General features: G+C 37.8%; 2 protein-coding genes across 2 annotated transcripts in view; one reads left to right on the top strand and one right to left on the bottom strand.

Annotated features, from left to right (window-relative positions):
* LOC103141463 (SH3 domain-containing RING finger protein 3) overlaps positions 1-5,082 on the top strand; it is a 102,012-nt gene extending 96,930 nt beyond the window's left edge. The window contains exons 9-10 of the mRNA XM_007557128.2: positions 2,794-3,158; positions 4,899-5,082. Of these exons, the coding sequence (XP_007557190.1) occupies positions 2,794-3,158; positions 4,899-5,067 (534 nt within the window). The 3' untranslated portion in view covers positions 5,068-5,082. The remainder of the gene's footprint in view (positions 1-2,793; positions 3,159-4,898) is intronic.
* An 8,556-nt stretch (positions 5,083-13,638) lies between these two features.
* Positions 13,639-22,691, bottom strand: septin10 (septin 10). Its single transcript, XM_007557127.1, has 10 exons — positions 22,524-22,691; positions 21,060-21,174; positions 20,710-20,905; positions 20,386-20,572; positions 16,796-16,957; positions 16,616-16,712; positions 16,337-16,505; positions 16,109-16,241; positions 14,998-15,176; positions 13,639-14,879 (listed from the first exon to the last, which is right to left on the bottom strand). Exons 1-10 carry the CDS (start codon positions 22,551-22,553, stop codon positions 14,864-14,866), a joined length of 1,284 nt encoding a protein of 427 aa, XP_007557189.1. The 5' UTR covers positions 22,554-22,691; the 3' UTR covers positions 13,639-14,863.
* Between the last annotated feature and the right edge of the window lie 1,030 nt (positions 22,692-23,721).

The raw sequence follows: 23,721 nt of genomic DNA, 5'->3' as shown, positions 1-23,721 counted from the left end.
GGTTAAATCTGTGGTTGACACGCTGTCTGGAGCACAGCTGCCGCTACACACCATAACGGTCTGGATGCTGCACACTAGTTTCCAAAAAGACTGTACTCACGGGGCAGCTGCCAAGGAAAAAAGCTGTCGAGAGTGCTCAGAGGATTTCAGGTCCCGAAAAGTGCAGGACATGCCAAGAAACATGTTGGAGATGATTTAGATATTACTGGCCTTGGTTTCCATTTAAACAGAACTGTGTAGAACATATGGAACATATGTTTACCCCTTCAACTTTTTAGTTTTCTCCGAATTAACTTGAAAATGCCGCCATCTTGGTCTTAAGACGTGTTAAGACACGAGGTTATCATAATCCACTGAAACGGATCAGTTCTTCAGATTTTATCCCATTGTATTCCTGGATTTTACTTGGATTTCCTGTCGTTATCCAGCATCCGCTCCACTAATTGTATCAACCCTGAGCTGTTGGCTCTAGATTCCCAAACACTAAGGTTAGACTTCATCTTATTCTGTGAAAAATACGAACGATTTCCTATGGCACTGCTTTTAGCCACATGTCAAAATGTGTGCCTTGCTTTATTCATGAAAGAAAACAGCACAGGAACAAACGGCTGAAGCTGAATGATGGTGGGATAAGTTACATGTGAGTTAATGCTGCTCTCTGGTGGTTTATTTGGAAACAGCGCTCATGAGTCTGTGTGTGCTCTCTATAAATATATGTCCATAAACAGACATTTATAGAGAAGCACACTGAATCACAAGAGGCAGATTAAGCCTTTAAGCCAGCAGATGAAAGAAGAGAGGGAGTGATTATTCACATTTTGTGCCATTTCAATCTACCTCCCTTCTTCTTTTTCTCTTCCCTTCTGCTCGTCTCCTTTCTTGCCCCGAAAATCCCTCTTTCATTATTAAATCCAGCTCCCATCTTACCATTTTCTCCTTGTTTAGTGTTGTTTATTTCACTGTCCTGTCCTCCATCTCTGAAATTAGCATTTAGTCTGTTATTTTTGCAGGAGGATAATGTGTGCTACCAAAGCTCTGAGCATTTTGTGCGTGCGTGCGTGCGTGCGTGCGTGCGTGCGTGTGTGTGTGTGTGTGCATGTTTTACTACCTTGCCACACTCTTAACAGCTGCTCATTATTCCAACTGTGAGCTATAAAAGATTCATGTTTGATAAAGAGACTAAAGGTAGGAAACACTAAAATGTCCATATTTGGAGAAAAGCACATATTTTCGGAGGGAATGCTCTTCAAAGATAGCAGAGAAAGCTATCTTTGGAGAGCAGTGGATGCAGTTGGCTTTTGGTAGTAATCCTGCTGAGTCTAAATGTTTTCACACTCTCTCTTAGTGCTTTGTTGAGCGCTTGTTTCTGTGCCATCCCTCCTCTGTGCTAAGGCTGCACTTGAGGAATGTGGCTTGTTTGCAGTGATGCTTTTTGTTTTGGTTTTCATCAGCCTTGCTGTGTGGGTTGTTTTAACAGGAACTTGGGGAGAATGCCAAGTCCTGACATCAGAGTAGTTGATATGGCTGTTTGTTCTGTGTCTGACAGATGAATGTATCAGCTAATTTTGCTTCAACAATTGTTACCATGACTGTGTAATGAATGTCAGTCAAAGTAATGGTCTGTAAAATATTGCTTGGGAGACCATCAAGCTAAAATATTTCTGCAAAAAATGTCCCCTCTGGTCACTCTGGTCACCAGCCAGCAACAAGAAACCTATTTGTGCTTGTAGACGCGTTTCGTATTGTATAGTTTCCTGTTTTGCTGTTTTTAGGAAAGAATGAATCTAGACTAGAGAGGCATTCCTTTCCGTGCATTCCTGATGTTTCTGAAAAGCTTTGACATGCTGGCTCAGTTTTTATCCTATTCCCATGCCTTCTTAACTTTAAGACGTGGTTTTATTATTTCTGTGCCATATGTGTTTCTGTGTCTTTTGTAACTCAAAAGACCAAATTATTTTGAGAAGTCAATATAAGCTGGCACTATTAGCAACTAGCATGGCCAGCAGATCACAAACACAGATCTTACATTTATAAAAGGAAGGAAATCAGCATTTCTAAATCCAGTATCTGCCATAATGCTAAATAAAAGCTAAAAAAATAAAAAATAACATATACAGTTGAAACCAGAAGTTTGCATACATCAAATAAAAAGACAGAGACTTTCTTTTCTCGCTGCCGGAAATTACATCAAACCAAACTCCTTTTGTTTGAGACCAGTTAAAATGACCAAGATTATTTCTACTCACTAAATGCCACAATAATAAGAGAGAGAATCTGTCAGAAATGTATTTATTGATGTCTTCAAAATCAGAAGTTTACATACATTTCCTCGGTATTTAGTACAATTGCCTTTGAACTGTTTGACTCAGGCAGAACATTTTCGGTTTCCTCTCATAAGCTTCTCTCGACAGCTTTCATCCAGAACTGGAGTAACTAAGTCAGGTTGCTCGCCTCACTCACACAAACATTTTGAGATTTGCCCACAAATTCTGTATAGGATTGAGATCAGGTCTTTGTGACAATCAGGCCAAAACTTTGACTTTGTTGTCTTAAAACTACTTTGTCTCCACTTTGGTTGTATGCTTAAGACCAGTCTGCTTCCAACCCTTAACTTCCTCACTGATGTCTGTTACTTTTGCTTCAAAAATAGTTTAAAAATATTTATGCAGTATTCCAAGTGTGCTTTAATTAGTTTTCATCTCATAAATGTATTATTTTTCCAGGGTCTTTGTGTAAAGCTTCCACCTCTTACTGCACATTTCCCTCTCTCTGTCCGTATCTGTCCATCCTCAGAAGGAGAGAAAAGCAGCAGGCTTGCTAAAGCTCTTGTCAGGGGCTGCGGCCAAAAAGAAACCACGCTCACCCCCGTCCTCTCCACCCACACACGACCCCTCGCAGGCAGGCCAGGGGGCCGGGGCCACAGAGCCAACCCACCACTTTCACCACCACGGCCGCTCGGGCTCCTGTCCGATGGCGTCTCAGGGCCGAGCCGGCTCGTGCCCAATCGAGAGTGATATACCGGGGGCAATAGGGCTGGAGCCGCTGCACAGGAAGTCCGGTTCCCTGGATACCAACTTCCCCATGTCGCCCCCAGCAACACGTGCTGGCAACGCTCTAATGGTCCTCCGGCCTGAGCCCAAACCTTTGTCAAGAGAGAGGTAGGTCTGGGAAAACTGCACCTATATAGGTGCAGGCAAGAGCAGACACCACCAGCTTTTAAAAACTTGCTTATGAGGCCACATCTGCAAACAATAGGAAGTATTTTCTGAAAGTGTTGTAGAATTTTTGGATGGAGGATTTTGGCAGCAGGATGTAAAGTAGTCCTGAGAGCGTGAGTAATCACTAAAGCATGAGCAACGACTCTGAAAACAATTTGAGCCACCCAGAGGCATTTCTGGGGCCAATAACTCTCTTCTGTCTAGATTCAAAATATGACTAAGGTTTTATGGATGGGACAGTTTTAAATTGCCTTGGAAATGCATTTCTTCACCTTGGATTTTTCATTTTTGTCAAATTTTAAAAATCCTATGTATTTTTATGGTATTTTTTTATGCACAAACACAAAAAAGTGCATAATTGTAAGGTGACAATTAAGTTGTGAAGTGAAAAATCACTCAATACTTTGTTCCTTTGATTGAAAGCACAGCTGCATGATTGAAAGCACAGCTGCAAGTCTTTTGTTTTCTCCAGTTTTGCACATCCACAGACTCACCCTGATATGAATATGCTTTGATGTAAATCATCATCATGCTTTGTCCTTGTAGAAGATGAACCTCAACATGGTGTCTTCTGATTGGCTAGTGTTTAACTTCATTCATCTCTTCATCCTTCCTAACAAGCTTTACTGTTCCTGCTCATGAAAATCCTACCTTAAATATTATCCTATTTCACAGTGGTTCACCATACATAGAGTGCTTTTGCAGAAAGTTACATTTTGGTCTTTTTCACAAGTTTGTGTATGTTATATGGTTTGTTGTGGATGTTACTTTTTACTTGCTTTTAGTTTTCAACAACAGCTTTTTTCTTTTTTTCATCCAATTCTTGTATAAATACAAGATGCACAAACAGGTATCCTGTCAACAGATTTCCTGCAGCTCCTCCATTGTTACCATGGTCGCTATAGCTGCTTCTGTAATTAATGAGCTCTTGGCTACTGTGTCCTTCATGGTGCTGTTTGCTCACTATTGTTCTCTAACAAGCCTCTGTAGCATTGAAATTACACAAGAGCACCTAATTTCATATGTTGGTAACATCTGAAAGAATGTGGTTGCAAAGGATTTTATTTCTGCAACCAGTTCTCTCTTTTAGTATAGAGGGCACTGAATTCAAAAACATGCCACACTTTTTAGATTGTTCTCTGTAAAATAAAAAAAAAACAAGAAATGTATTTCTCTTTCCCTCCACTTCACAATTATTCTCTACTTTGTGTCACATGATACGCGTAATACTTCCGTCTTTGTAGTTGTAAAATTTCTAGAACTGACAAAGATAACATGCAATACTAACATAAAGCACATGTCCTTTACTTTTACCAAACCTGTTCTCTAAAACACATAAACTTACACACAGAGGCATTTTTGCCTCTAGAGAAACACACAATTGCAGGGACTTATGTCACATTACATTGGGGAAGAATGAGGCATTTAATAGTAGAATATATCATTACTATATCATTACTGTCAGCAGCATGCTCCTGTAGAAAGAGCTGGATAGTTGCTTTTCTCAGGAGAGAATGCCCGCTGTATAATGGAAGAAGTGTGTACAAACATTTAGCATATTTGGTAATCAAAGTCAAATATCAGAAAATACTTTGGTGGAGATATTTTACCAGAACTAGCTAAAATATTCTAAATGTATTAAAAAAAAAAAAGAAGAAATGTTTTGTTTTGTCTTGGCAGGTATCGTGTGGTCGTTCCTTACCCGCCTCAGAGTGAGGCGGAGATTGAACTGCGGGAAGGGGACGTGGTGTTTGTTCACAAGAAGAGGGAAGACGGGTGGTACAAAGGCACCCTGCAGAGGACGGGACAGACCGGCTTGTTTCCCGGCAGCTTCGTCGAGAGTTTCTAAGCTCCAAGAACGGGACAGAAGAGTTTAACCCCGTCTCTGAGTCACACACACAAAAATATTTCACACAAACACAAGCAGCATCTACACGGAGGTTGGGCTGATATTGGTTTCACAGATTCTTTTATTTCTTTACTGGATCAAAATTCATGAAATTTTAAGTTTCATTTTCTAACCTGCCTTAAGAAACTAACTCTTCAACAGTAGAAGGAAAAAGAATTTCAAAATGTTCTGTTTTTAAACATATCGAGCAATATACAAGTTTTAAATGAATTCATGTTTGAAGCAGCCACAGATCACAACTGCTGTCTACAACTTTCTGAAATCCAGATTAGTCCGACCAATTCACACACACTTCACTAAGCACATGCAGCCCCTTACACAATTATTAGGACCCCTGGTAACATGTAGAAAGTCTTAAAATGAATCTTTTTTTGTACTTTAGAAGCATAATCTCATACTGAAAAATGTACCTGAATTAAAGCATGTTTATTCAGTTTACTGATCACACCGTGTAACAGCCACATCTACAGAAAGTTTGTGCAAAACTGTCCCCCAATGTTTCTTGATGGTTGTTAGATGAAAAACAGTTTAACCTCATGCATGTTCAGAAAACTTAAAATGTCACCTCTGAACAGTTTAAAAAGATAATATACCATGTATTGCTAAATCAACACAGAAATAGTTAACCACTCTTTTTCTTGCTATCCCCGTCTCCAGACCAGATAGGTTTTTATTTTACTCTAAAAAAAATATCTACCCAATCTAAAAGGTGGCTTTTTTCAGAAAATGTAATTGTGAGATGATCTTACTGCGACAAATACATTCATTTAAAGGCTTACTACACTTATTTACGAGGGCTGCCACTAATTGTGGAGGTCAACTGTAGGACATGGCTTTAAACCAGCCCAGCCTCCTGGATGGAGTTTACCTACAACTCGTGCTCCGAAGCTACTGAAGGCACAGACTCTAAGAGCACAGAACGATGAGCCATGCCTCCCAGATTCCTGTTTGGCGTTGTCCACCAGCAAACATTAGCACAAAAATTATTAGCTCTGTTTTTCCACTGAGACCTCAGAACTTGAATCCGGGTGCTTTCTTCGTTTGAGAAGTAAACATTTACAGCCAGGCGGTGAGGGAAGTACACAAGCCTGCACTCCAGGATCTTCTCGTCTACTCTGTGACAGCGAGCACACGTTTGGTTTCAGCCCAGTATATGTTGACAATGCATGTAGCATTATTATGTTTCTTTTTATATGTTGTAATAGGTGTTTGTGTTGTCCTGCTGTGATGATCTGTCACAACATTTTATTTAAAGAAGAAAAAAATGGCAGAATTAGGACATCCATTTTTCTATTTATATGTCTTACATGACTCAGAAAATATTTAACTTTTATTACTTTTTGGCTCTCAAACTTCAATTTAATTTGAACTGACTGGCTTGTTGAATGTAAAAAGAAACAGGAAGTCAGAAAGAAATAGGAAGTCACAACGAAATGCTTCTATAGACTGTTTTTATAAAGTTGATTTTGAACTTTGGTATGAGAATAGACACAGAAGAAATGCACTTGGTGATATTTGGTACAACTTGCCTCCATACTTGCATATAGAGTATTTGAGCACATCAAGGGATTTTATTTTTTTTTTTACTTCTGCTTGTCTTTTTAAGCAAGATTTTTCTACAAGCAGGCACAAAGTAGTTCGGTACAATAACAGGTTTAAGTTCAACTTTCACAATACTTGGAGGTGACTTCACCCTTTTCCGTCAGACAGTCATTAACACCTTCCACAAAGAGCCTCAGAAGCGTGTTACTAAAGAAGCTAGCAGTTCCCATAGCGCTGTCTCCAAGCATAGCAAAGAAAAGTAGAGTGGAAGAAAAAAAATGCAAATAGAAAATCTAATTCTAAAGCCCAGATTCTCATAAAAGTTGCTTTTTATATTAGAAATGATTAACACACAAATGTATGCCTTCTATGATGAATGTTCATACACCGTACAATAAGAGTCGATACCTGGTCGGACACACTTCTGCATTCATTACTGTGTTGCGTCCTGGAGGTGATCAGACTGTTCTTCTGCTAAGTTGCTAAAGATGCTCTCACCAACAGCACAAATATTATTTAGGAAGCTTAGGTCAGGTCCTTCCACTCAGCCTTCCTTTAGGAAGGAGCTTTTGTGGTTTTAACTCCCTGTGGAGGGTGTCAGTGAATATCTGTCATTGGTCTTGTGTAATATTCAGTTTTCTAATAAACCTAATTTGGGGTTTTTATTAGTTTCAAACCATAACAATGCAAATTAAAGTGAAACAGAATAATTTAAATGTCAGTTCATCTGATATGAGTCCATATAATATGAATTTTACCTCAATAATACTAACGATTCTCTAATTAATTGAAATTCATCCATAGAACAGACCTGTTCTTGAAAACCTAATAACGTTTTTAATCTGACTGCAGCAACATTGTTTCAACACAATGAGAGGAGAACCTGGATCTTGTCTAGTTTCCGTTTTATTCATATTAATCTTTTTCTTCCTGTTTGTGAAAACACAGCAAAGCTCTGTCTGACTGTGAACAACAGACTGAGAGGTCAGCAGCCAAATTGTTTGATTTTTTTCTTTTTTTTCAGCCTAAGCACAAACAGCTATCAGTCAAGTGCACAAGTAGAACGCTCTTTCTCTGACAAGATGAGCACACAAGGGTCTAACTGACACTAACCAGATCAACAGATTGGTTTGCATCGCATAGAAAAGCTGAAAGAAAGTGACCTTTGGCTGCTGTTGTTTTTTTATATACATTTTCCTGCATTTTTTTGGATATTTTAAGTGTTCTGTGTGTTATTTGTGAAATGTTGTAGAACTGACCAAACTTTAAAGATGTTTTTGTTGTATTTTTTTTTATTTATTTTTTTTCAAAGCACATATTTCAACTTGAGTCCTCCGTTTAAGCTGTTGCTTCCACTCACTTTATCTATAGATCATTTCTAGTAAGTTAACTTTAAGCCTCATGTGTGTGTGATTTTCAGTCACCTTATTTATCTGTTTCACTTGGAAACCGATTTAACAAATTTATTACATCAGTTAAATTATTGTCAGGACTGCTTACAGTCTTCATCACATCCAAAAATTTTAATTTTAATTTTTTGTCCAAAACTTTCCGAGGAATATTTGTATTTTTTTTCCAGAAGCACTAAAGAGCAGGTGAACTAAAACACAGCGTCCTTCAAATCTTCACAATAAGAGCCTTAAACCTGTGTTCTTATCTTGTCACATAAAGTTAATGAAAATACTCTACAGGCTGTGTGGTAAAATCTACACATAATAATCACGATAAAGTTTCTCGCAATGTTACATTCTTGTTTACATTACTGTTACCCTGCATGAGACATGACAATGTGACTTTTGTTGTGTTTGTGAAGGATTCGTGAAACATTTGGGTGCACCTAAATGTTGCCGATGGTGATGCATGTGGCTAATTGTTAGGTGCACATGTAAGCACAGCTCTGGTTTTGTATCGAACACATTCATAAATGCTGAAACCAAGCAACAGGACATGGACAAGCCTTACAAAAGCAAGCACAAAGCAAAAACAGCACAGATAAAGAAAAACCCTAAGCTAAAAGAACATTTTTAAAAATGAAAGCTAATTGATTGGAATCCACAAGAAAATGATTCATCTGGATGTTCCCATGCAGGGAATCGTCAGAGGAAAACAGAATTATTCTTAAGATGAAATTATTTTCCTGCAACTAGGCGTGGGCTGTTTATGGTCAAGGTATGCCAGTGTTTTCCAAAAGGATAAAAACGTTCATAAAATTGTATTCACGCATTTATCCATTATATTCCGCTTAGCAAAGATCGGGTCGCACACTTAACAGGTCCACAAGGGAAACCCAGACATCTCTGGACCTACACACACTCTCCAGGCCCCTCCTGGGACCCCAAGGCCTTTCCAGCCCAGGGGACATGTAGGGTATGTAGTCTGTCCAGCAAGTTTGGGTTGTGCTCTGGGGACCCATTATATATCCCAGTGGGTTGTCTTTAAAAACCTCCAAACAGAGACACCCAGGAGACATCATGGTACGATAATCAAGCCACCTGAGCTGACACCTTTCAATGCAGAGGACCAGCGTCTGTCCTGATAGCACTTTCTCACCCTGTCTCTAAGCTTGAGTTTAGTCAGTCACAGGAAGATCATTTCAGCTGCTTCTGTCTAGAATCTCTTTCTATCCGTCATGATTCACCTCTCATGACAATGGGGAGCATAAACAGTCTGAGCGCTTCCCTTTTTGACTCAGCGATTTCTCCAACCCATCAGACCACAGCGTTGCCAGCATTGCGGCTCATGAGGTCACAATCTGTCTGACCCTCTTACAACCCATCCTGCCATCATTTAAGAACAAGAAACCTTTTTTTTATTTTTTTTTTTAAAAGTGTATTAAATGTTCCTTTGGTGCAAAGCTATGTTAATAAGGTGCCAGAAAATGCGTTGAAGGGAACAAAGTTTCCTCTGGCTGTATGGAGCACAGAGGAATGCAAGACTCCTACAGTTTTCCATCACTTACAAGAAACGCAAATTCTTCATTTCTTGAAATATTTCTTGTCCCAGAATCATGAACAGTCATGGTATGGAAACTCAAAGAGCTGCACCCTGTTTTACTCTTGGTAAGCTAGGAGTAAAACAGCTGGTCAGTCCATAAGGCCTGGTCAGATAGGACAGCCTGGCTAATTTACCAGCAAATTTAAATGAAATGCACGATTTCAAAAAGATACATTTTGTCCAATTGATATTCTCAATAAATAAACAGTATTATATGTTTAATGTTACTTTAATAATACTACAATAGCAGCAGTAAGAACGTTTGTTTTCTAGGTTGCAAAGAAAAGCCATTCGACCACGTTGAGACATTCGTGTTTGTTGTGTGCTAACATTGCAGTATTGTTACTGAAGGTTTCGTACTGTGAGAACCTGCTACCGGCTCATCCCTGTGTGCAACAGGTCCCAGCTCGCATGTGTCTGGACTGCATTCAACTTTTTAGATTCGGCATTGAATTTATCCACTGTTAAATTAACTTGAATATGTTTTTTTTGTTTGTTTTTTTATTGCACAAGCTCAAATTTGTTATCTGTATGAGTGTCACTAGGGCTTCTTTGTTCAGTGAGTAAAAAGGTGCGTATTTATCTCCAGAAATGAGCAAAGAGGGAGTCACTAGGAAACTTTTGGGTATCAGTTCTTGGAAAAGTCGGACTTAGCATATCCCCATTGGCCTTTGAAACCTGTCAGTCAAACCTTAGTGCCTACAAATGTCACACAAATACATGGTGTTTATTCTAGGCAGAGCAGTGCCCTCTTTCCATGCTTCTTTGTATACAAGTGTGAGTAAGGCGAGGTTAATTTGTAGTCCTCTCTGTTTTGTTGGGCCCGATGACAGCAACCAGCAGATCCCAAAACAGCTCTGCACTGGTCTCACGTGAGCTTTTCTTTGTCTCTTTGTGGGCTTGCTAACTCAAGAACTCATATATATATTGTTTCCGATTTTAAAAAAACAACAAAAAAACAGCCTCTTATTTGTGTTGGAGATCATTGAATCTCAGAAGTATGTGTTTTATTTTTGTTTCCGTTGGGAGCCGATTTTCTTTGGGGGGAAAAAAAAAAAAAAAACGTTTACAGCTGTCAAAATGTCAGGAATAAAACCACTGCACAGTGGTCACTTTAGATATAACTTGAAGCGCCAGTTTTTCAAAAGTTTTGTGTGTGTGTGTGTGTGTATGTTTGTGTTTTTAATTATGTGATCTGAGGTTGTCATTCACCTCACAGCTTCCTGGTCGAATAAATGAATTAGCTGAAAAATTGCAGTGAGGGCTTCAGACATTAAATTAAAAGCAGTGAAGATTTTTGGTCATTCTTTCGAGGTGTAAGCATTATTTGGCTTGACTGAGCCACAATACTAGCACTCATTGTCTTGGAGCACTATTCACACCCCTGAAAACGCAAACAATGTATTTTATTGAGATTTGATGTGATGGATCAAGATAACATGGCACATTTTTCTAATTTATATTTTCCAACAGCCTATGAATCCTGACTTTGTAGCACCACCGTTGGCTGCAACACCTTTCTGATTTATATTTGTAAAAACCATTTATCATTAGCCTTCAACTTCATAATTATGTCTGATTTTGTCTGGGTGTATCAAAACAAAAAAAAAAATCCCAGTAAGAAAGAGAAATGTTTGTGGTTGTGGGAACCTGAATGGGTTTCCATTTTTGAGCCCAAACGCTTTTTGTGACGTGGTCAAGTTATCTACCAGGAAGCTTGAGTTCCCGATCTGCCATTTTGTATTAAACGCCATATTTGTTCTTACAGATACTTGAGAGAACCTGTGCGTGTGTGTGTGTGTGTGTGTGTGTGAATGCAAAGCGGGAGGACAGAGGCTTCTGTATGTAGCTCTTTACACTAAAAAGAAACTCTATGACAAAGCGTGGTGCAACAGACGCTCATGCCTCTTCAGGACTGACTCGTGGTGAAAACTGTTGGTACTGTGGGTGAAACAGAGAGAACAAAAAAAAAAAAGATTATATATAGATATATGATTCTATATTGTCCAGAATATTTATAGGCCTTTTGTGCCATTGCAGTCATGCTCTGGACTGGCACCGTCCAGCGCTTTCTACCATGTGATCATTATACATCGTCTTGTACTGATGACCCGTGGTTGATATGATTGTTTTTTTCATGTCAAGTGCATTTTTCGCAATAAATGCCTTTGTTTTCAAATTTATTTCCCTTGTGTTTGTGTTTTTTTTTTTTGTTTGTTTTGTTGCTATTTCAACCGCCTGCAGCTATTTAAAATGCAGTATGATTTGAAGCAAACCTCATTTGTGTGCTCTGATATAAAACAAACACATTACCTGTATTGCACCGTTTGAGTTTGCCCCTCAGAGGATTCATCCTGAGAATCATCTCCTGCTCTAATTAGAACCATCTCCACACACAATGAGCTCGTTACGAGCAACGCTGCAGGTATAGTTGTTTCAGAGTGTTATTGTCCTCATCAGTGCAGACATGCTGGCGATGGATGCCTGCTTTGGCCTCCCCTCCGTCTTCTCTCATCTATATCTTATCGCGCCCCTCTTCTTCTCCAACCAAACACTGACATGGATGAGGTGTGTAATTGGCAATTTCAGAGCATCTCCAGCACAACCCCCTCATGACATGACAACCTCATCTGCCTACAAGTCGAGGCCGTCTTCGATCATCACCTCCATTTGCATTTAGAGTGACTGGCAAAAAGGTTGCCGGGGTACGTGTGCGGGAATGTGCGCCTGGATTTATGCTCATTCAGAAAAACTTGACTTTAAACGCAGATATTTTATATTGGAGGTGAGCGGGCGGCTAATTTAGATTTTCTGCAGAGCCAAGATAGTGTTCGCCTTCTCCCGGAATAAAACTTGCGCTCTTACTCACAAACAGGCCTTTGCTGTGCTTTTGGCTCAGAGAAAAGCTTCTCCTCTGGGTGTCCTCTTCTCTGCCTAACGATAATAGCGGGGTTGCCACAGGCTCCTGCAGGGAATCAATCAGCGTTCCTCAGCTTTTACACCAAGCCCGTCTGTCCACCTGTCTGCTTGCTGGCATTTAAGTCATTTGAAGGGCAACAGAGCCAGAGGGTGAGACACTGCAGCGTACAAAACCCTCACGCACAAAACAAGATAATCCTCCTGTAAATGTGTGTGCTCTTAAAAAAAGTGAAGAGGTGGGAAAGGGAAAGCTTCTTTAGCCCTTTACAGCAAAAGGAAAACCAATAACCCTCCTGACACATGCAGGGCATGTCAGCTTTTGAAATAACTTATTTTCTGTCAGAATGATGCTTTATATCCTTGCGGATAAATACCATATAACTGATTAGTACTTTAATTATTTTTAATCTTGTTTTTATTTCAAAAACCAACACAATTGTAGCCTCTATTTTATATATGTCTGCAGCATTTTTTTTTCTCTGACATTTATGTAAGATTTGGGATAAAACATTGACCTTTTAGGGAGTCATGCAGTTATTGGGTTTTATTGGGTTTCATCTGTCAAGAAAACATGACATGGACGTTAGCATCCGAGTTGGGAGAGTGTCAAAGTGTCAGTTTGATGGATTTCTTTTTGGATTCTGGATTAATCATCAGTTCTGTTTTTAAAGATTTCAAGACCGGAATAGACCTACAGCCAATAGATTCTTTGTCCAATCACATATTTTATTTTATTTACTAGTTTTCGATTTGAAATCCAAGGGTCTTTTTTTTTGTAAAATTATTTGTCAAAAAGCCAAAAGTACACCTGTTTTGTACAAACAATAAAAACGGTAAAACATAGAAGGGGGTGAACACTTTTTATAGACATTGGAAATAATTCAACATCTTGTATGTAAATCCAATACTATCCCAGAATGTTGGATGCATTAATCATTTCTACACACATCAAATATATTTTGCTGTAAATTACTTATTTTAATAACCTAAATTAAAGTTGGCATAGATTTACCCAAACCTTCTGCCAAGGTGGACAAAAATAGGCAAACACAATGTGTCATGACAAAAATACAAGGATTTATTTAAAAAGCAAAAAAGATTCCAAATAATACTGTTTACTCCGTAAAAACAAATGTAGTAAACTGATGTTTGTGGCAGTGTGTGGGTAGTGTATGTCTAAGTTTCATACATTTAAGGCACTAATATTTGTAAGCACAATTGTCAGAAAGTATCAGTAAAAGTGAGTCAAACCAGCACCACAGTGTTCAGTTTTAGATTTACAGTACAAAGTAAAATGAAAATATGGATAAAAAGGAAAAACACAATCCTTCTTTTAGTTTTGCTCCCTCAACATTGATACAATATAATGCATAGTTTACTCATGATTTGCAGCAAAAATCCACTGTTTGTGGCAGTGAAAAAAGGCAGTGAAAGAAATATGTTCATAAATAGATCCTGTAATATATTCAAAATCAAAAAATAAACTTTAGCAATCCTAGTTTCAGAAAATCGTAGCATCTCTAAATCCACAGAAATGGAGAAAAGTCAGGAGCAAGCACTTCCCTTTGGAAACAACTACAGGGGGACAAACACAAAAGATCTTTCTACAAAACTCAAAGCAAAAAAAGGAAAAAAAAAACAAACATAATGAATGCCCTTTGACCTCATTTTTAAAGATGAATGTAGTAAAATATCTTTGAGAAAAGGTATCGAAGTTTAAACTCTTAACATATTTCAAAGATTAAGGGGAAATCTAATTCAGGAAGACATGTATGATGTTTCCAACATACATATAAAAAAAAAAATCAAAAACGAAGAAAAATGACCTGTTAGCTGGATTGTTAACATACCGACAAGGGAAGAACTCTAGAAAGTCTGAAAAATGACACAATGGGACAAAAGAGGGAGAATAAGCAACTTATGTAGAAAAAATACCAAAAATGAATTTTTGTACCAGTCTAAGTGATTTGTAAACAGCATTTGAAATGGTTTTTCTTTAGCCTGGCCAAAAAAAAAAAAAGAGGATAAATACAAAAACAAAACAATACAAACAACCCCCCAGCCCGAAGAATTTAAAAGAGATTACAAATACCTCAGAAGATAGTGTACATAGGTTTTTGGAAACTGTGTTTAAACTTTGGCAGCTCAAGCTAATACATGGTACAGCCGTGGGTGCTGTGTTTTTTTCTCGTTAGTGTCGTGGACTGGCTTAAAAGAATGTGGACAAAAGGCCACTGGTTATAATGGCCATAATGATCTGCACTTCGGACCTCTTACATCTTCACATGAAGCCAGAACTGAAAGACAGAATAAAAGAGACAGATTAAGACAAAAAAAAAAAAAAACAGCTCAAAATTCGCCATCAGTGCCGACGTTTGCTGAGCCATAAGGCATAAGCAGAAGAGTTCCACCCACTTCTTCCGGTCCTTGTCTTTCTTCCCGTTGACCGTGAAGCCCGGAGGCTGAAGCAGCGCAGCCGCAGTTTTTCTATTCCCGAAAGAAGTCAGGTCGATGTCCAGAAGACGCTTCTTCTCCTCGAGAGCTGCTTTCTCCTCCGCATGCAGACGCTTCAGCTGCTCGAAACGACCCTGCAGCTAAAACGCAATAAAAACAAACAACCCAGAAAACACATTTTAGAAACATTAGAAATGTGTAAATGGAACAAAAGTAAAATTGTTTTTTGTTTTTTTTTGTTCTTGACTGAAAAAACAAAAAGAAGCTTAATTTTATAAGCCAATTCATCAGGAGCACTTATCCAGTCGGCTTATGAGGCTTTTTCCTAATCTAAACAATCTAGCATCATTGTTCGGCTTGTGTTATGATTTTTGTTTAAACATTTAACCATTATTATCAGAAATTGTGCAAGTCTTTTGAATTGGTTGTTTCCCTAAAACAGAATCAGCTTTTAAAAATAACCCAGACATTTTTGACAGAGTTGCAAACAGGCCGACCAACGTACTTCATGTCAAGCTTTATCATTTCATTTCACAACTCAGTTCTGAAGTAACTACTTTTGCCCACGATTCAACCATTTAGCAGTTAAGCTGTGCTGAAGTCATACAAAGTAGAGGTAATCCTCCTTCATTACTCCACCCACTTTGTTCGATGAATCAGTATCACTTACAGCAAAAACACCCAACAGAATGATGCTGCCACTTCCGTACTTGACAGTAACATATTTTCTCCTTGAATCCTCCAAACAGCTCAATCTGTTTGGTCTGACATTCATAGAAATACAAAATGGAGTGTACATACATATACATGCTGGGTGATTTGTATTAAAGTCAACCCTATGGACCTAATGTTTTCCTATTATTTATCAAAGTTGCCTGTTGAAAAAACATTAGATTCTGCAAAAACAGTCTAAATGGGTCATTAAAAGCCCCACATTTATGTAACATTGATGACAAAATATTTGGTTACAACAACCCAAACCCAAAAGGTAAATAACAGATAGCTAGAATTATATTAATGGGCAGTCACGAAACATTAAAGACATTTTGCCAGGTATCGTATATTTACATACCTCCCTCTCAGCCTCCTTCAGCTCTGCTTCCTTCTCCTTCACCCTCTGCACAAAAACTTGCCTCATCTCGTCCTCCCTCTTCTGCAGCTCAGCCAGGAACTCCTGACGCTTGGCCTCATACGTCTGCTGTAAACTGTGAAAAACAAAATGTGTTTAGACTTTAGGTGCAATCGACGAGCTGGCTGCTGCAAGCAGGTGGAGGCGTTCTGGAGCGTGTGGGCCGCTCACCTGACAGGTTTGCACTCCGGGTCCGTGTCCTTAAATCCCATCTCCTCTAATTTGCAGCGCCGGTAAAGCTCATAATGGCGTGTGTGGGTTTGCTCTCTCAAGTCTTCCATGTTTACACAAATGAGCATCTCCCTCAGTTTCACAAAGTCACAATGGTGCTCGTTTTCCACTAGGAGAAAAATGAAATTACTTTCGTTTGAGCCGGATTAGAACAGAAAACGGGTGGAATGACACAGTCTGTTCCGTTGTGGCTGAAATACAAATCCACACTGATTCTACCTTGAACAACGCCCCATGGATACTGGCGAGCTTTCACCATCTTATTGCCAACACACACTTCCTCTGTGCTGCCTACGACAGCAAATGGGAGATGGCCCTGAAAGAACGTAATAAATTCAATAAATTATTCGAAACAACAAACTGGACCCAGGTAAATTACTCACAAATGTACTGACTTACGTTCATAGTGGTGTTGACCTTTGCCACGGTCTCATCGTCAAGCGGGAACTGGTAGATCTGAACGCCGTTGCTGACCAGTTCGCTCATGATTTTGATCTTGAACTTGTGCAGCTCGCTCTTACTGATGGTGTCCGCCTTGGCAATGACTGGAATTATGTTCACCTGAAGCAAGAGAGGGAGAACATTGTGGATTAACAAAACAACATCAACAAAAAATATTCTTACTTTCTTTATGTTTTGCAATATTTACAATTTCTGAACAAGTCATTCCAGACAGTCGAAAAACTTCACAGAAATCAGAATCAAAGCAACACGTCACAGTAATGGGTTAAAATCAAGGAGCCTTAGTAAATCAAAGATAAATAATAGCATTTAAATAATGTAAAACCCACTGAATTTATTGAGGAGTTTTAGATTTTTGTTCTTAAGAAAACTGAAGAGAAAAAATGGTCTGTAAAATAAATAAAAAAAATCATATTTAGTTTTATTCCGTTTTGTCTACATAGAAACTCTGTTGGAGTCATAAGTAAACACAACTCAGAAAAACTCATGTGTCCCACTGCTTCAGGAGCCACAAGTGGCTCTTTAGACCATCTGCAGTGGCTCTTAGTGGTGCAGTGGGAAGATGTGATAAAGAGCCAGCTAATGTATTTAAATGAAGATTTAATAACAAATGCAGGTAAGCAGTTCATTAGCAGTTTATTCTATTGCAATAGACTAATTGGAATAAATATCCACAAAAAGAATGATTCTAAATGTACCAGTAACATTCTCTTGCATATTACTGGTTCTAATATGTAAACTTTGGAGGAAAAAATTATTTTTTATAGGATTTTCTACAAATATTCACCCAAGTTATTGAAAAGATGTTAGTATTTTTTTGTTTGGTTTAAAATCTAAAAACAGACATAAATGACGGATATTTAAATGCAAGAACACATTGTCTGTAGTAGATATTTATCAAAAATTATAAACTGTTTTTATTTCAAGTGGTTGTGTGACGTTTGCATCCCTAAACAAACCTTAATTAGCTGGACTGAAGGTAAAATGTCTTTCATTTACAAAAGGTTGCAGAACCCTGGCATAGATAAATAAAAGGAAAATATTAATACAGTATGTCCTAAATTTTCTCATCTGACTGTGATGAGTAATGAGTTAATGTCCAACTTATGAGTAGACCACTTTAACTACATGTAAACAAACTACCTTATTCATGGCTTGAGTTTAAACAAAACCTAAAAAAAAAAAAAAAGAATTCATGTCTCTTTTTAAATCTAAATCTGTTTTAAGATATGTGTAATATAAACCATGTTTTATATGTTATTTCAGGCCCACCCGTTCAATCACCCCACATTCCTCTCTGTCATCTCACCGTCCCATAGAGGGGCTTGGAATGGGTTTCTGCCACCGGGCGAGCTTCTGGGTCAGACCACACAGCCGTACACACACACATGCAGAACACACACTGCTCCCAGAGGAGAAAACAAAACGATGCTAGATCTGTTCCAACAGCTGTCTGAGTGACTGACTGACTGTCACTGCAGCAGACTCAACAATTGGCTCTGTGTGTATCCGTACAGTGACACAAAAGGACAACTCGAGTGTGTGTGCGTGACGTGGTTCCAGCATTCCCCTTTGCTCTTTCTATTCCTTTCACACGCAAATCCAGAGTTACTGCCACTCCGGAGCAACGAAACCACACAAAAACTCACAGACGCAGCTACACACACACACACAGAGACACACAGATGGAGAGAGAGCGGGGGGGGAGTGAGCGAGAGCATGGGAAAGTTTCTGACCACTTCAAGAGGGATGGGGAGGGACAGAAAGGCTGATAGTGAAGCTCTCCCAACATTCACACAATAAAACCACCACAGCATAGTTTCTTCTGAAACCATTTCCTCTTTTCTCTGAGGCACATTGGTTCAACACAAGACCTCAGGAAGCATCATATTACAATTTAAATCTTTATATAAAAAGGTTTAGGTTTATTTATCTAAAGGAAATATGCAACAGACTGGCGACCTGTCCAGGGTGTACCCCGCCTCTCGCCCAGAACGTTAGCTGGAGATGGGCACCAGCAACCCTCCCGACCCCACTGAGGGACAAGAGTGTAAGAAAATGGATGGATGGATGGATGGAAGGAAATATTCATTCACCAGAAAATCTTGCTGTTAAACTGCTCACTGATTAAAACAAATACAGGGCTCCAGATGGATTTACTTAAATCAAGTTCAACAGCTGTTTCAGCTTTCATTTAAAGCCTTTTCATTTATTACTTTCCTCCAGAGTTTTGAATTTTATTACTCCTAACCATCTTTTTATTAAATATATAAAACATGTGTAGTTAAATAGATCATTTCACTGACAGTTTAACTAATTCGTGTTTACCAATGCATTTCTATCTCACTTTCTTTTTTTGTCCTACTACTAACATTAGGGGATCAAAAAAACAAACAAACACAAGGCTGCATTCGCCTGTAGCTTCAATATTAATTACCCCTCCTGCTCTTAGTGTTCTGAAGCCGAAACGATGAATTACTGAATGACAGGTGATATGATGCTCTCATCTTTTCAGATGGCGTTCATTATGGCGCCCATGGCTAAACAATCACTGGTTAATGGTCGCCTTCAATCACCGCAACATGTTTGTGTAATTTAATCTGCTGGAAAAACAGACCCTAGGCAACAGGAGATAAAAACGACTTCATTCCATCTCTGTAGCCTGAGATGTGGTTTTAGAGGAGTGACCACAGATTAGGCACAAAACACTTCCTGGAAAATCTTTCGGATTTCTACACACTTTTCCTTTCAAAATGTTACATTTTTAGACTTTCCGATATTGAGATATTAAACCTTATTTCTGGATTATTTTTTGTTAAAATTAAAAATTTAAGGTCCAAAATGTCAGACGCGTAAAATTTGGTTGTTTTCATCTACTTTGTTTGGAGATACTGGCTAAGCTTTTCTGTGCGTCAAACTCTCTTCTTACAGTTTGTTAGCTACACAACACAATGGTGTTGGGGTTTTTTTGTATTTGTTCATTTAAAAGCAAATCTCAAGTCAGTTCTATACAGGTCACTTTTTATTATCTTCTCTTGACTGAAGCAAACGGAGAACGTTCCGAACCGTGACTGAAACCAAGGTACACAAAAAAACATGACTTTTGTGTGCCATTACACTCCTAGATAAGGGGTGTCTTCTTCTTTTCTCTTGTTTTCCTTTTTTATTAAATTCTCTAATTTGTGTTCTATTTACCAATTCCAGCTGACCCACTCAGTTAATTAATTAATATAATACAGACATTTAATATAGTATAAAGATAGTATATCTAAATGTTGCTCCTTTCCTTTGCAACACTTATTTTTTCATTTTGGCTTTGAGTTGGATGAAATAAAAAACATCTCCTGCTAGACTCCTCTAGATCTAAACCTTTCTAGTGCCTAATTCGCAATAATTCATATCCAAGCTACTGCCTGTAGTGAAAGAAAGAAATGTCCAATCGCAATTACTGTAAGATTTGAACTTTAACAGAAATAACCTCAAGATTAAGCTTTCCCTAATGCCAATTTCTGTACTTTATGTCCTACCTTGCTGTCCAGCTTCTTCATTGTAACGAGGTCCAGGGATTTGAGCGAATGACCCGAGGGGGAGATGAAGTACAGGCAGGCATGCACTCGTGAGTCATGGTAGTTGTGCAAAGAGCGCTTGATTTTCAGCTCCTCCTGAAGGTAAGTCTCAAATTGCTTATCAATGTAATCCACCACCGGTTGATAGCTGCAGGACAAAACAACAAATATCAGTGTCAGTCTGCATACACAAGCTCAATCCCACTGTTACTACATTTAAGTGAAGTTATAATCCTTGAGTGAGAAACATCTTAGTTGAGACCCACAAACAGTTCTTAGTCAGACCTTTCTTGTTTGTTCATTTGGTCCCCAAAGCCGACGGTGTTGACCACAGTGAGACGGAGCCTGACGTTGCTCTCCTGCAGGTCGTAGGTCTGAGCCCGCAGCTTCACCTGAGGTTCAAAGTGGGACGACTCAAAGTTCTCAAAGTTGGTGTTAAACAGTGTGTCCATCAGTGTCGACTTGCCAATACCAGTCTCACCTGGAGGAAAAAAAATAAAGATTTTTCACTCTTTAAAATTGATGAATGTTTTTTTTAATATGATATGTATTCTCAACAATTTATATCATTAAATTAGGAAATTAAACAATTACTGGTAAATGTATGACTACAGCAGATAAATACGATAAAGTACCGATGCAGAGAATATTGAAGCAGAAGCCCTGACTGATGGACTTGTTGACAAGCTGATCTGGGAGACTGTCAAAGCCGACATGGCCAGCTAGGGACAAGGGCCGGGCTCCTTTATCCTGTAGAAAAAATTATACAGAAAAAGATCATTAAAAAGCTCATACAACTATGTCATCTCAAAAATTATATTTAGACATATTTGCACATATAGTCTGGTAATCGCCACCTGCTGCAAAGTCACAATTTGAGTCCATATCTGCTCTCGCATCTGTGACAAAATGCCAAAGATAAAAATTTGACACATAAAAAAGGTCATTTGTAGCTAAATAATTGTCAAATCCATTAATAATGTACAATGTGAAAGCTAAAAGACAAAAAAGGCAAGTGCAACATCTAATCTACAACAGATGATCATTATTTAATATGGATGTCTCTAACACATAACAAAACAGTTATTGTAAAGTCAAACTGCGTAGCTGGTGACATTTAAATAAATGAAAAGAAAATTAATTTCTGGCTTGCAGCAAAACACCAAAACACACACACACACACAAAAAAAACACACACACAAGAATCAATACATTCCCCTAAAAACTGGCAAGTTAGCAAAGCTTTTAATAGTTTGATGTCAAAACATTATTGAATGTGACATAACCTACAGCAACCCATCAACTGATAATGTTATCAAGTAAAAAAAAATGTAAGAGTTGAATAGTTTTTGAAGTCACAGGCATTATAATTTTGAGTTGTTAAAGTCAAATTAGTTAATTTGAGGCATATAAAGAGTTAAAATGAAAAACTACAGGTCACAGGAACATAAACGGTCATTTTAAAGTATGTGTATGCTTATTACATTTAAGGTATGTTGCAGTTTTTAAGATCCCTTTTAACATAAAAAAAATATTCACCATAGTGTTTTCATGTTTATAAAATATATTTCAAAATGCTGGCAGCTAGAAAACTTTGGTTTCCTTAAACAGTTGTCTTTGGCTTGAGACTTCTCCATGACAAATTTCATTCAGAACTCTTTCTTTACACAGTTCTGCTGCTTATACACATACGGTGACTAATAACTTTTTAAAAAGTTTGCAAATGTAAACTTTAGTTGATTTTTGTGTCATTGACTGTAATACGTCGCACTAAATGAATATCAGTCAATATCTCGGAACATCAGTATTTGCCATTTGCTTACAATTCAGTGTTATGCTAACTAGCTAGCTCTTTACTTGATAAAAAAGGAAAAAGCGACAACTACTTTGTTGTAAAATAAATACAAATAAAAAGTTCAATGACCACTATATATGTTAAATTGTAGTATAACTACACTGGTATATAAGACACTGAACTTTCAAAAACTTCAGGAACGTTGTAATGTTAGCTTTAGCTAACTTAATGATAGCCGTAGGACACTCCCTGCTCAACTGTCAAGAACAATCTTCTTTAAAACGCAAAGTAAATGAATGCTCACCAGCTGTCGAGCTACATCCGAGGAAGCCATAATTTTAGCAGAACTTAAACAGCCTGAGCAAACTCACAATTATTTCAACAAAACTAAAACAAAGCAACTTTTCAACCCCTCAGATTCTTTTCCAGGAGCGACTACACTCGACAACTAGACAGGCGAGACCAATCAAAACAATGAGGGGATTTGAGTATGTTTTGTTGTGAAATGTTGAAATATTTCAACTTTGCTGAAATATTTCTAATTCATTGCTATAATCTACTTTAAGATGATATTTAAATTAGATCTAAATATAATTATGCGCCAAAAATGTGAAATTACTTTATGAAATCAAGCGTATGCACCCCTTCTTGTAAAGTGGTACAGCCCAGCTTAATTTTCGCAGGCGCTCCCTGTTTCTGTGCGACGTTGAGAAAAAAAAATAGAATCTGACCTGAAATTTGCAGGTTAGACCTGAAAGAAAACAGTGAGTCAATATAAAAACAGTTAGCTGAATAATGACAATAACAATAGCAAAAATAACTTTTTAATAGATATTATTGTTGATATAGAAAAAAAAAACAAATAATTTTAAAAAGAAACAAACAAACAAGAAAACAGATTTAACACCCACCTCACAAAATGTGTGTGTGTGTGTTTTTTAAACAAAATAATAAAATAATAATGGCTCAATTATACTGTTTGGTACATTTTCGGACTGAAGGTGCGTTTAAATTCATTTTCAGCTGACTATTTTTCAATTTTTGTCTTTGGTCTTTGATCCTGTTAAAATTGTTAATTTTATCTCTTCGTTTTGATTTTGTCATTTTTTTCTTGTTATTTTTCTTGTATGTTTTTGCACTTTTTAACTATTTTATTTCTACTTTAAATACATTTATTTTTATTTTTATTCTAATTCTTTATTAATTCATTTCATTATTTACAAAATCACGCCTCTTGGTTGATTTTTCAAACAAAGGTGACCTGGTTTGGCATACTATTTTAATTTGTAGATATTAACAATTTATGTCCCTATTAATACAATTACGCCTATTGAAATGCATAAGATAAAAGTATGCTAAAATTATTAATCAAAATTAGTTGAACGTAGTTCGATGTTCTTTCTACTCGGTAAGGAATAATGTACCGTCTGTTCTTCTTTGCATTTATTTAAAAAAAAAAAAAAGCAACAGCAGACAGAACTTTCCCATTTGCTGGAAGCCTG

Source organism: Poecilia formosa, unplaced genomic scaffold (assembly GCF_000485575.1).
Source record: "Poecilia formosa unplaced genomic scaffold, Poecilia_formosa-5.1.2 Scaffold84, whole genome shotgun sequence".
In the NCBI taxonomy this organism is placed as follows: domain Eukaryota; kingdom Metazoa; phylum Chordata; class Actinopteri; order Cyprinodontiformes; family Poeciliidae; genus Poecilia; species Poecilia formosa.
The sequence above is the reverse complement of the archived record's forward strand: the minus strand, read 5'-3'. Positions and strand labels throughout refer to the sequence as shown.

What these genes read in the sequence shown, in the direction of transcription:
- septin10 (XM_007557127.1), bottom strand. Translation starts at nt 22,553, where the DNA reads ATGGCTTCCTCGGATGTAGCTCGACAGCTG. An exon ending in AGGTCAACACCACTATGAAC is followed by an intron (nt 16,713 to 16,795) that starts GTAAGTCAGTAC and finishes ACGTTCTTTCAG; the next exon opens with GGCCATCTCCCATTTGCTGT. An exon ending in CCGGAGTGCAAACCTGTCAG is followed by an intron (nt 16,242 to 16,336) that starts GTGAGCGGCCCA and finishes TGTTTTTCACAG; the next exon opens with TTTACAGCAGACGTATGAGG.